Below are 13,919 nucleotides of genomic sequence, written 5' to 3' on the forward strand. Positions count from 1 at the left end.
CCTCTGCCTGCAGTGTTTTGGTGGGACTCTCCCAATGGCAGTGCTGGGAGGAGACCCCAGCCCCACAGCTGGGGTGCAGCTTTTTTTGCATGTGCTTTCAAGGACCATAAATACATTGCTCTAACTGTGGTGATGAGAGACCACATCTGTGGCACAATGAGTGCTCTTGTCCAAACAAATATTTCACCTGCTGTGGTGTAGGCAGCCCTGGTGCACCATCACAGGGTTTCTGTGCATGTCTCTCCAGCCATGGCCCTTCTTTCTTTTCTCTCTTTCCTCTCCAGGAAGACAAGCTAAAAGACACCTTTCCCCTGTTAGCTCTGCAGAGCTGAGCAAGCTCATCAGTGCTGCCAGTTGCAGTGCCAGGCCCGTGCACTGGGGTGAATTGACCCTCTCCCTCAGCACCCATTACAGAATTCCATCTGTCTCTTCAGCTGTGGAGTTGTATGAATGCAATATTTTTTACATTCCTGTCATCTTTGTGGTATGATGAACAGCACATGAGACACAGGTAACTGCAAGTTATTTCTGTTGGAGGTGGTCGTGCCTTCATGGGTTACTCTGGAGTTAAAAGCAGGGAGCAGCAGTGGCATTCACCTTTAGTAAGTGATTCATAAGGCTGGTACCAACTGATTGGGAAGATTTCCCAGGGCACAGCCCAGTCTTTACCATCCCTGATAGCTCAGGAGTCTCTTTGTCATGCTCCAGAGCATGAGATAACACAGGACAGCATTTCTCAAAGCTCTGCCACACAGCTAATTCCCCCACCTCCTTCAAATCTCTATTTCGCTGCTAACTGCCTTTCTATTTCTCCACTCATTAAAACATTTAATGTATAAAAAAGGTAAATAATACACCTCAGAGAATGCAAACCAAAGACAAAAAATGGGTCAGGCATTGGATGGATGAGACAAGCTAGAGAGCAAATGTGCCACTTGAAGCCTTGAGCAGGAGGAAAACCTGCTGTCTTCTTTCAGTGGTCTGCCAACTTTTGCTCTTAAATGCCATATTTCTAAAGTGAGCTTCACTTTTTCAGTTACTGTCTCATAATTTGCCTTCTGGGCTTATCAGCTACCTATGAACATACACTATACACTGTATTTTTGGAAATTTCTAATATCTTTTAGGTAAGAGATTTAAATCTGAGGGCTGGGAAAAAGCATTTCAGTTATCTTTTGGAGGGTATTTTCTGGGCTTTTCAACATGCTTTTCAATCACATGAATTCATGCTAGATGCAGTCTTTTCTTTTTAGTCTCGGTGATGTCTTAAAAGAAGTTAAAAATACAAGTGCCCAGGCTTATTTGTCTTGTAAAAATACAAGTGCCCAGGATCTTACTCACCAGTCCCTCAGCACTTAGTGGTTGGATGGCTTGTCTACTTTGACCCTGCTCATAAGTCCACCCATTTATTTTTTAGCCAAGCAGACATGGTTGGTTTTCTTGTGTGTGTGTGTGTGTGTGCGCGCACATGCATTTTCTGCCCTCAGGCAGCTGCAGTGCAAGTGGGCAGGAACCTGGCAACTCATGTTTGGGGGAGAAATACATCTGGCATGCAGAGCTGGGAATACAAGGGGTCAGAGCATGAAAAGGAGGATCCTTCTCCAAGGGTCCACCCAGGAAGCTGCCATGAGGGCCTGGCTGAGGTGGGCTGGGAGCAGGAGCAGGTATGTAGGCAGACTGGTTCCAGGTGCGAGGCTCAGCCCTGCCACAGGGTGAAACAGCTTCTCTGTAAACAAGCTAGCCAGCACTGACATATTCAGGAGACTTTGTGTGCTCCATGTGGACATCTTTCAGGGGCATGGTGAGGTCTCAGGTTCACAGAGCAGTGGTAAGGGGATCTGGATACATCTGGGTTCTTAAACAGAGAGAGATTAATTATGGATCTGGAGGTGGGAATTGTGTACCATGAAAGAAGTACATACATTTTTGGGCCTGTGGTGGCATTGCCACACTAGCTAGTGATCCAAAACCACAGCCACACGAGGGACCCTGGGCTGTTGTGATTACTGCCCTGGGCTGAGGCCAGCCCTGACACCTCTGCTCTGCAGAGAGGCCTGCATTCAAGTATCAGCCTTCAACACAATCAACTTCTCTAACACTTTATTATGTATGTCCACACACAACGCAGGAACCAAGAAACAAACCAGCACCTGTGCTGCTTAGGGGAGTCAGTGATTGGGCAGCACAGCCTGTCCCTCTGGGCAGCTGGAGAGCCAACCACCATCTTCAGGCACAGCCTGTTCTTAGCCATTATCTCCTTGGGTTGCTGTCGTGGCCCACAGTCAATCACCCTTTTCTGGCACATGTCACAGGCACCTGGGGCACGTTTTGAAGGGGCTGTGGAGGGGACAGGATTCACACTGACATGCAGGCAGCACAGAGCTGCGAGCTGGGCACAGTCACACTTCTTCACAGAAAGCCCAGATGTGCAAAACAGCTGGTGTGCAGGCAGCTGTGGTCTGCCAGCACGTGCAGGCTGGTGGAGCTGGCACTCACTCCTGGACCATTGTGCTGGCAGAAGGGGTGCAGCCTGGCATAACTGCACATGCTGACACAGACCTGCAGAGCAGCAGCAATGGTGATGGTAGTGCAAGACCATTCAGCTCTGGCCTGTCCCCTCCTGTGTAAGCACAGGGATCCCTGGTAGACCTGAGGCCAAACAGCCCAGAAGGGAAGAACAGCTCAGCTTTCAAGAGATTTAGCACAGGAGGATCTGAGCTCACCACCACCTTCTGAGCTCCTGGGCAGATTAAGGGAGGAGATGCAGAGAGAAGAGGAAACAGCAGTTTAATAAAATCTACAGATGATGTGAAAGTGGCAGAGGAAAATGTAGAAATAACAGAGATACAGAGAGAAAAGCTCAAATTATGTACCTTTACATTGGGGAAAATAATCCAAGGCTTCAGGCAGAGGAGTCGGCAAGAGCAGGTGCATACAGATGTGGTTTCATGAGATCTCACTGCATTGGGAATGGTTGGTCTGGAGCTGTGAAGGGGTGAAGCCCTCACTGACTGGCTGATGGTGAGCTCTGACAGTGCCTCCAGGTGTAATATGGACAGTGATTTGTGCTGTTAGCAAGGGAATCAGCTACCATCCTCTTCCAAATGAATTTGCTACCAGGCACCAAAAAACAATAGCTCAGTCTTGTTCCATTGCAGAGGACACTTGGCAAATAATGAACAAAACCAACATCTGGAGCAGAGCAACTCAGGTGAAGGAAAGATGGGAGCAGACAAGATGAAGAATCACAGAACAGTCTGAGCTGGAAGGGGTCCAGAAGGGATCACAGAGCCCAGCTCTTAAGAGAATGGCCCACATGAGGTTCAAACCCATGACCTTGGTGTTATTAGCACCATGCTCTGACCAACTGGCTAAGAGGAAGAGAGGTCATGCAGGAGCATATTCAGCAGGAGGTTGGGATCTATGTCTATGGAAAGGGCAGTGAAATGGTTAGTGAGTCTATGAGAGAAATGAGAATTTTGTCAGGTAAATTAGACTTCAGTCACAGGAAAAGTTCCTGGGGTGAATTGTAATCTGTCTCTGGTAGAGACACCTTGTAGAGATAAAACACCAAAAAAGCTCCAGGTAAGGCCCAAGTGACAGTAGAGGAACTTTTCTGCCCTGCAGCAGCTGGAGCACTTGGGAGACAGAAACAGCATGAAAACAAGCAGGGACTGTGATGAGCTGCAGGGCTCCTGCCAGCAGAGGTGGCTCTGCCTGGGAACTCCTGTGGGAGAGCACAGCACTCTCCCCTTGCACAGCTTTTGCAGAGGGCAGCCTCAGCCCCAGGATTTGGGCATCCCATCACCATCCCCCAGCGACTGCACCTCGCTGTTTGTGGCTCATGTAGCTGGAGGATCCTGGCATGATAACAGAGCCCCAACACTCAGTCCAGCACAGATAACCCATGAGGGCCTTGGCACCAACACCGCTTGATCATCCCTTTGATAAACCACAGGTGATGGTGGGCTGCAGAAATGTAACACTGGAACAGATCCTGGCATTGCAAACACAAACAGCATTTCATGTGAGGTCCAGCCATGCTGTGGCTCTGGCACACACAATCCTATGCAATTCCAACACTCACTCCCACAGACACAGGTGACTTTTGGGAGCAGCCCCTGCAGCCATACCTCCCACCAGGCTCCCTCGTGCCTGCTGACATGCAAAGTATTCCTGCCATTCACCAGCTGCTAGAGGCTCTACTTCACTCAGGAGCTGGAGGCTCTGCACAGAGCACAGGTTGGTTTTATATCACCCGCAATTAAGCCTCTCCTGCCAGGAGACTATGACACAGTTCCAGGAACTGCAGGAACCAAACAAGTACTGGGGTTCCCAGGGGTACAAGGCAGGCTCACCTTCGCTCTGTAACATGGTCACAGCCAGGCAGGCAGCAGCTGACACAGGAGGCTTTGTGGAGATAAAATGCCAGCCAGGTCAGAGCCCGTCCAGGTGCCCCGAGTCTGTGCTGTGCCGCCAGCCTGGGGCAAAGCAAACGCCAGTCATCTCCAACAGAAACACGGGGCACACTGCAGCTCTTGCCCTTCCCTGGGAAAGGCCATCACTGACAGGTTGTATCTGCTAAGGCTCACACAGAGGTGTCCTGGGTCAGATCAGGTTGGCCATGCTGGAGGTGGGCGGAAGCCGCCTGTTTCCAGTGAGGCGGCCGGAGATGGTGAAGACGCGGATCTCGCCGGTCTCCAGGCTCCGAGGAGCCACCCGGCGGCAGGAGGTGCACAGCAGGTACAGCAGCAGGCAGAGGAGGATGGCACTGCCAGCAGTCAGGAGGATGACCCCGCTGGTGAACATGCTGGCCAGCGGCCGTGCGGGGCTGAGCTGCATGGTGGTGGTGGAGAGGATGGTGAGCACCACCCCGCAGACCAGCAGCACCAGGGCGCTCAGCAGCAGCACCAGGCAGTCCGAGAAGCCTCCGCTCTTGAGGAGCTCGATCTGATCCCGGCTGCGGATGCAGTTCATGTCCTGGATTGCAGAGCTCAGCAGCTGCTTCAGCAGCACGAGCAGGGCCAGGAGGCAGAGTGTGGTGCCCACGGCAAGCCGCCACTCTCCAGACCGGCTGCTGGTGCTGTACAGCAGGATGATGCCCCCAATCCCACAGGCTAGGATCAGCACCACAGCCATCCCATAGCACAAGATGGACTTCTTGGGGTCCTGGAACCACCAGAGCTCCACATGCTCTTCCAAGATATTCCTCTGGATGTGGTCCGCATCCGCAGGGGTGCGGGGGCTGCTCAGCTCTGCCAGCTCCGGCATGGTGGGCAGCTGGGTGAAGAGGGCACAGAGGTGGCACAGATGAATTTGCACCCTTACAGCAAATGGAGGGTCAGTGCAGCAGCAGTGGTGAAGGCAGCTGCATTTCTCCAGCAGTGATGTCTCGGTCTCATTCTTTGAATCCTGATGGAATTTCCTTTTGTAGTGCTGCCACCTGGAGAGCTATGGTCCACGGGCTGGGGTTGAGCCCACCCCCAAGGCAGGGCTGTGAAACATGATGGAGTGTTCCCAGAGCAGCATCGTAGGGAAACTGCCAAGGCTGTCTCCTTCCTTTCCCGTGTCTTTCATCTGAAAAAGTCAAGAAGAGAAGATATCATTAAACAGTGACCCTGCTCCCCTGTACCAAACCCAGGGCCTTGGTTGCTCAGGCTGGCCTGCTGACTTTGCTGTGCTTCCCTCACAGAAGCCCTGTGTGCTTCAGCTGCATGTCTTCGTGGGAGACTTCTGTGTGCTGCGGGGGAACCCCAGCCTGCCCCAAGGGCGAGTCTCCTGCCTCCCAAGTGCTTTGTGCCCTGCTCAGAGGCTGCTGGCTCATTGCTGCCTGAAGGACTCTGCCTGCAGCTGGTGCTGGCAGCAGGGCAGGACAGAGCAGAGGCAGGTCCCTTCTGGGATAAAGCCCCATTCACAGCTCCGGCTTCACATGCTCCCTCATCAGCATCAGCCTCTTGTCACCAACTGGCTCTGCTGCCCAGAACGGGAGATGGGGGTCAGGACCAGGGTTTAACCCTTCCACTCCAGTGGCTGGAAGAGTGAGATGTGCCGTAGCTAAATGTTCTCAGCCCTGTCCCCATCCCTGCACTGCCAGTGGTTTCCCCTCAGAAATTCCCTACAGAAATACGGTAGCTACATGTCCAGCAATCTCAGCACTTCCCTGGAAAGAGCCCTTAGCTGTGGCCTGGCACCCTGAGATTTTGCTCTCCTTGCTACTGGTCTGTGAAGTACTTTGCCACTGGAGGGGAGCAGACGAAGGGCAGCATTGGCTCCGAGGTGCTGTGCTTAGCTGTGCTCCCCTGGGCACAGCACTTTGTTTCAGCCCACCACTCATGGTTCGCAGGCTTGTGTCCCCACTATCCTGGACCTCCTTAATACTTCTTTGGGTACAGTTTTGGACCAAGAGTGGAAACCACTCGCATTTCTCTCACATAATATTCTTCCCCGGCATGTGAGTGCTCCAGCTGGTCTCACAGCACCACAGGGACCCTCTAGACCAGCTAGTACTCAAACCATGGAGAGGTGCTGGAGAGGAGCGCATGAGGGCATGTCAGGAATGGCTGAGCCTGGGAGACATGGGGCAAACCCTGGAGACCCAAGAACAGCCTCTCTGGTCACCTCCTAGACAGGATAAAGCACCCTTGACCACCACAGGCACACACATGAACTGCTCTGAGTCCTACAGGAGTCCATGGCAGGGACAGGAACTGACTCAGGTCCCTTGTGTCAGAGCTGTGTCACTTCTGCGTGGGGGGACAGCCACCCTGCCTGCTAGAAATGCCTCTCAGGAGCCCATCAGCCCACATCAAACACGCTCTGTTTGTACTCTGCTCTGCTCGGCACTGGGGCTAAGGGCTCATTACACACAGGCAGGGACAATTTATGACCTCCGCACGTGGCAACTCTGCACACACCAGGGATCTTTCATCCCCTCGCTCTGCCTGTCTCTGTTCTCCACAGACCGCACCCCTTATGGCAGTGCCTTTGCTGCCAGCAAACACCTCAAACCCCTCTGTCGGGGCCCAGCCAACACGGGCCGGGGGGAGAGGGAGGACAATTGTGCGGGGAGTGCCCGAACCAGACACCGCCTGACAGTGTCAGGCCAAGCTCCTCCTGAGTCACTCCCCGGCTGTGATGGAGCATGAGGTCACCGTGGCCTGGCTCCGGGCCCGCTGCCAGCGGCAGCACGTGTGCGTGTGCGGGCTGCCCGTGGGCACGGCGGGGCCGCGGGAGCCGCACCGGCCTGCTCCTGCACGGCGCAGCGATGGCTGCGGCACAGAAACCCGGACACAGAGGGGACAGCCTTGCTGGGAGAACCGTGGGACACCTACAGCTCCTGGCTGGAGCCAGAGCAATCAGAAAACACCACTTAGAGAGAGAAAAGACCTGTGGCTGAGCGTGCTGGTTTGTGCCTGCTGGGATGCATTTTGATTTTGCGTGAGACGGCAGGTACCATGTGTGTGCCCAGGACACAAGTCCCCAGGAAGGTGTGTTACGGGGCACTATTAAAGTAGAGAGAGGCAAGGAGACATTGAGTCTGGAGTTGTTTCCTTAGCCATGCAAATCAGCTTGGTGCTAAACATTGCTCTCTCTTGCCTTTTCTTCTCCAAGCACAGAGGTACCTTATCTCCTCCTTACCAGTGAATGGGTGAGTCTAATACGTAGCAAGTTTGTAGATTAGATTTAGATTTCAGACCAAGAGAACATAAAGCTTGGAGAAGTGCAAAGTCTGTGTCCTTCTGCTGCTTTACCCAAGTTACAGGAGTCAAACAGTAAACAAGGAAACCACAACAGCATGAACCACAATGAGGGAAAATGTGATAAAAAATCAAGCTACAGCACTACATTCTCATGTTACTTTTTAAAATTTAACCATTTTAGTTTTTTATTTGCTCAGAAGAAGGACAAGGGAGCAAAATAAAACCATAGGAGCATTTGGCCGAGGAACAAAATTAGGTATCACCTCTACAAGCATGTATTTCCCAGTGTTATATTAACCTCTATTAAACAGATTATTTGGAGAGTTTCCCAGTGTTAAATTAACCTCTATTAAACAAATTATTTGGAGAGGCAAAGGCTTCCACTGAAGTGTGCTTTCATGTTTCCGTATGTCTGTTTGAAAATGTTCTGGGAATATAATCTTTTGCTATAAAACCATCCACACTTGCTTCTCTAGACCCTGAGGGCTTGTGCTGCTAATAGCAGTATTTTTACTCCTAGAATCACAGAATAATTAAGGTGGGATGGGACCTCGTGAAGTCACCTGCTTAAAGCAGAGTTCACCTAAAAGTCAGACTGAGCAGGTCAGGGCCCCATTCATTTACATGCCAAGGATGGAGGATCTATAGCCCCTCAGGGATCATTCCAGAGTTAAATCACCCTCGTCAGGAAAACATTCCTCCTTAAATCTAGCTACAGTTTCTCATTCCTCAGCCTGGGTGCATTGTCTCCCATCCTCTTCAGAAGAGTCTTTATATGTTAAACCAAAGCACCCCAATCCTGGGCTGTCACCCACCACTCCTTGAAGAAGGGATGAACCTAGATCTCACAGCAACTTTGCTGATCTGCTTTCCTGGCACTTTGCAGCACATCACTTTGCCCAGATCAGACTGAGAGAAAGGAAGGACTATAGATGCCTGCTCTGCAGTGAGGGAGGACAACCATCCAAAGCTGTTGCCCCTTCTTTTGGTGTGTCTTGGGCTAGCTGGTCCCACTGGTCTGGGACAGACTATAACAAGCCAGCTGGCCCATCAGATTGGTGTATTTGATAGTGTGGATCACAGATCATTAATCTCTTCATTTACTCATTACTAAAGCCAGCACTTTCTGTGTTCCCATCCCTGTATGCAAGAGAAAAAGGAGGAGAGGACCAGCCCAGCCACACAATGCTTTAAGTCCAAAGAGCACATTTCAGGAAGAAAGTGACATGCTGTCCTTCCCCACTGCTGGCTGGCAGCTGTGGAGCAAGAGCAGGAAAGCACTAGGAATGCAGGAAAACAGAAATATTAATGTTTTTTCCTTTTCCATTGTGTTGGTTGTTTTTTTCTTTCCCTGTTCTGACAACATTTAAGTGGAAATTGAGGGTCATCATCAATGTGCTCCTGGCCACTCCTGGCTGCAGGTGTGGGAGATGTACACTGGCTGAACGCCTCGGAATGATACAAGCATTTTATAAACTTTTTGTGCCTGACAGACTGATATCTGGCAGACAGGCCACAGGCTGTACATTAATTAACAATTCAATTTCAGAACCACATGCAATTCAGCTCTTGAAATATTTCTCATTTCCCTCCTCTTCTCAAACCCAGGGTACTCCTTGAAACAATGCTTACCCACAGGGTTTAGGAGGGGAAGTCTGGGGATGAGACAGGCTCCTGCAGTACTTCCTCGTACTTCCAGCCTTGGAAGGGTTTCATGCAGCTTTTATGTGGACTTTGTAAGCATCATGGAGACTGGGAGAGTCCAACAACATTTCCTACAAAATAACAATACATAAAATTATTTACCTGAGCAGCGTGGATGAGAGCCAACAGAGCTCTACAATCTCAAGCAAATCCAAGCCATCTCAACCCTCTGTTTCCCCAGTCCCTCACAGCTTATTTGCTTCTTTGCCTGATCTGTCCATAGCCCGTTTGGGATGGACCCGCCACCACTCTGTGCCTCACAAAAATCTTTAGTCCAAATATTTTCCCATAATTTCATGTAATTTTTTCATCCTCCAATGCTTTAGGAAGCATTTCTTTACTAAGAGAGTCGGCCCTGAATTGTTGTATGTCCCTTCCAACTGAACCAGTACATTCTATTCTGTCTATTGTATTCTAGTTTGTCTATTCTAGCCTATTGTGTTGTCTATTCTGTTGTATTTCAATGGAAAAGGACCTAAAATTATCATCTAGTCCAACTGCCTGACCAATTCAGGGCTGACCAAATTCAAGAATGTGTTTTAGGGCATTGGCCAGAAGCCTCTTCAATACTGACAGGTTTGGGGTATCAATCAGTTCTCTAGGAAGTGTGTTCCAGTGTTTGACCACCTTTTCAGTCAAGAAATGCTTCCTAAGCATATTTGATTCTATTCTAACTCTCTATAGGCTCAAAGAGAATGAAGCTCAATATCTTGTTTTATGACTGAATTACTGTCAGTGCACAAACCAGAAGCTCTGAATGTCATGGTGCTTGAGGCCTGTCTGTGCACCTGGGAGCACGTGGGAAGATTCCCTCTCTAAGAGAGAACTCAGGACTGGGGATGGAGGAACCTGCAAGGAATGGGAGTAATGGGGCTTTTATGTGGCATCTATTTGTCTTGCCCAAAATCCAAGCTTGAGATCCACAGTCCTTTTCCTGCCACACCAACCACCAATTCCCAATGCTCCTCCTTTCATGGACTGCTTGGGACCCTTGCAAACCTGTGCAGTTTGATCTGCACCTCTGGGGAGAGCTCACCCTCTCTCCCCTGACAGATGGATAATGCTTTCCCAGAAATGAGCATCTGTCCCAGCAGTGCTCCTGCTATGAGATTCCATTTGGGAAGCCCCAGGGAACCCTGGGTGATGGTGGATTGTCCCTTCCTTTCCCCAAGCCTAGGGGTTCTGGCCTTAAGGATGATGGAGGGCTTCTTGTAATAGGGTCAGTGCACTGCTGCCTTTTACACAGATCTAGACAGTTCTGGCACGCTCCATTGTAAAATGCCATGTTCCCCTTCCTCTTGTACACTCAACAGGCATCCATTATCCTGACCCACAGAGCCTGTCCTGATACACCTCTGCCAAGGGTGGCCTGGGAGTTCCAAAGGAACAAGAAATTCCCACGACTGATGTGCTGAGAGGAAACAATAGCACAAGGAAGAAATGAATTGGGGGCAGAAGCAATTGGAGGCAAGAGGGTCTCTTAAGCAGTGAGTCTGAAGCGGCCTCCAACCTGCCAGCAGCTCCTGCTGAAGCTCCTTCCCGCACAGCTCCCAGGGAGGAAGGGATCACTCACCTGCAGCAGACACTGCCCACATGCGACAACCCGGCACACTTCCCTGCTCCAGGCTGGCAGCAATGGTTTTTCCTGGCTTTCCTTCCACTGGATCCAGCTAACGAGGGAGCTCACGGGGAAAATCTCTTCCCTTCCTCTTGCAAGTGCCTGCCAAGACCCAGGCGAGGCTCCCCTTCCTGGTGCCGTGGCAGCACCGAGGTCCGGCGGCAGCCCTCACCTCCTGCCCGGGCAGGTGCATTCCCCAGCTGGGTGGCGTCTCAGCAAACCTGCTGCTGCTCTTGGAGACGCTCCAGAGCCGCGCCGGTGTGCAGGTGCTACCCCTCCCTCCTCGGGCAGGATCTGGCCTCTGGCCACACACCGATCCTGGAAGGTGGCTCATTTCCTCCCAGCCGGAGGTGAAAGGGTGCCAGAGCCGGGGAGCAGCTCCCAGGCAGCAAGGGGTAGTGCTAGGGGACATTTGACACATTCAGCAAGTATTCGGTATTAAATAAAGTAGCTCCTGCTCTGCTTTGTTGGTTAGGGCAATCCAGTCATATCAGGTCAGCCTCTTTCTGTGACAGAAGTTGAGGCAAGCACTCAAGTCTGGCAAGATGTTACTGTCACATTTTCCCACCAAAGGCAGCTGCACAACCCCCTCCCCGGGAGCCAGCAGCACCAGCAGAGTTTACCATGCTGCAGAAGAGCTGATTTCCTGGTAATCCAGTGGGGAACTATTTTCAGAGGAATCAGGGAAACAGAAAAGCATTCGTTTAAGAGCTGCAGAATAACAAAAGAGTTGAAGAATAACAAAGGGAAGACTAACAAAAGGGAGTAGCAGGAATGTTGAAGTCAGGAGGGGAATGGCATTCCCAGACTGATCAATGTCCCCTCCTTCCTGGCTTGGTTTCATGGTAGCAGAAGGGATCATTACCGTTAGTCTAAGCAGCAGGAAAATCTCCAGGGAAATGCAGGAAGAAGAGAACAGGACTGAACAACAGCTTTTGCCTGGCTAATGGAAAGGGAGGCTTGGTTATTAAGTCACATGCTACTTTTTTATCAGGCTGTGAGAAGGGAAGCTTAGGATATGCTAATCAAATAGAAACGAAGTAGTGTGACAGGTTCAGGAATTTGTCTGAGAAAAATCTGATACGTCTTTGGAGACTTGTGAAATATCATCAGTGCAAAGGATGTTGTCCTACACATAAAAAAACAAATGGTATGTGATAGGTTTTCCTATACAAACACCTTTGAACAATGAGCTTGACCCTATCCAGAAGAACCTGAGTTTTTAGTTGGCCCAGTTAGCAAAAAAGTCATCAAAAAGGAAACCTTATTCAGATACCATATAGTAATTTTAAAAAGTGGGCTGTAGCTTTATAAGAGCATGAAATCCTTACCAGCTCCTTTAGGGAGATACCAGTAGGAGAAACAGAACAATGAAGGTCAAGAGAAGATGAAAGAAGAAAATGATTTTGCACCCTGAGAGAATTCAGAAGACCATTAGCACACAAAACCATAATCCAGTTACAGCTTCCTTCTAAAACATTTATAGAGTTTGTGTGTGGGAGTTTGACCTTGGTCTGCTTTTCCCAGTATAGAAGGGGCTTGTACATCTTCTTTGCTTCCATCAGGTCTGCTGAAGCTTAGTTGTAACACTCCGCTGTGCCTGGTGTTTAATGCTCCCCTATACAAGCAATGTTTTAGCTGCCCCTTAGCCACTAAGATCAAGTTCAAAATCCTCCTCAGCCTAGTCTGGCAGCTGAAGCTACCTAGGCTTCATCTGACAGACTGAGTATTGCCTTTAAAATTTGCTAACAAGGGTGACATAGGGGCATATTTTTCACCATATCAGCCACCATTTAGAAATAATTTACTATCTGTATAAGAATATTAGGAAAAGATTCTTCTTATTCAGAAAAGTTGATTTCATTTCTCTAAACCACAACTATTAAAGCAGTGTGTTGTATGATTCTAGCACTCAATTTGTCTCCTGACAGAGAGAGGAGAAAATTATACCACATGAGAGCCTAGTAAATTAAAATGGGTGTGTCCTGAAAATTTTAGAGGGAACTAGTTTCTAAAATATTTACTAATTACATTAATTACATCCTCTTTCTGTACAGGAAGTATCAAGATGATTATATGGGGAGGGGAGGAGGAAGAAAAGGTGTTAAGCTAGCCCAGTAACAGACCATTAACTTCTTCCTTTTGCTCCTGTTCAACCTATGCTCCATACAGGTTAAAGATGCAAAATGGAAAAAAAAAAATAGACCAAAGAAACTTAATTCCACATTCATGGACAAAGCACTCAGATGAAGTCTCCAAAATCATTGGAGCTCATGGAACCATCTATTTTCCATGGTATTGCCCTGGAAAGGAGTCTAGCATACCTGATGGTAATGCAGCTTACATGTTACCCAGCCCTGGCACCACCTTCTTCTGTGTAATATTAGGAGTATATTAAAAGCACTCATCCCTTTTCCACAACTCAGGATAGGAAATGAAACAGCAATATACTGGCTGTTTAATGCCATATAGTTCCATGCTCAACCAGTAGCTCAGACTTCTGATAGATGTGAAATACTTCTCAGTGGGACAGTGTGTCATGTAGTGACAACAAGATAAAAATTTAGGGGTTTTCCCCTCCTCATTATGAAAGAAATTACTCCCTGCCTTTTTCTGTGTATGAGTACTTTGCAGAGTGACTTATTAGGAGAATTTCTCTGAAAAACTGAACTAAAGGGATTGCGGATGTTGAAAAAAAGACAAACAAAAATCAGTTTATCCAAGTTATAGGAGTTATGACATAACATTTGGACTTCATTCCAGATTTTAAGAGTTTGAAACTGGGCTGCCTTTTTTGTTCTGCTGAAATTATTGTAGCAGATGAGGCAACACATCTCTAGACAGGAAGCAGAGGCTTTATCAAGGGCTCTAGCATGTGTGTGCTTGAGTCAAAGGTT

The 13,919-nt window shown here is 49.2% G+C and overlaps 1 protein-coding gene across 1 annotated transcript; it reads right to left on the reverse strand.

Moving 5' to 3' along the window:
* Positions 1–2,085: 2,085 nt before the first annotated feature.
* TMEM125 (transmembrane protein 125) lies at positions 2,086–13,852 on the reverse strand. The gene is made up of 3 exons (XM_059854043.1): positions 10,978–13,852; positions 9,333–9,475; positions 2,086–5,577 (listed from the first exon to the last, which is right to left on the reverse strand). Exon 3 carries the CDS (start codon positions 5,269–5,271, stop codon positions 4,609–4,611), a length of 663 nt encoding a protein of 220 aa, XP_059710026.1. The 5' UTR covers positions 5,272–5,577; positions 9,333–9,475; positions 10,978–13,852; the 3' UTR covers positions 2,086–4,608.
* Positions 13,853–13,919: the final 67 nt, after the last annotated feature.

The sequence above is a fragment of the Haemorhous mexicanus genome, chromosome 9 (genome assembly GCF_027477595.1).
Source record: "Haemorhous mexicanus isolate bHaeMex1 chromosome 9, bHaeMex1.pri, whole genome shotgun sequence".
Classification (NCBI taxonomy): Eukaryota; Metazoa; Chordata; class Aves; order Passeriformes; family Fringillidae; genus Haemorhous; species Haemorhous mexicanus.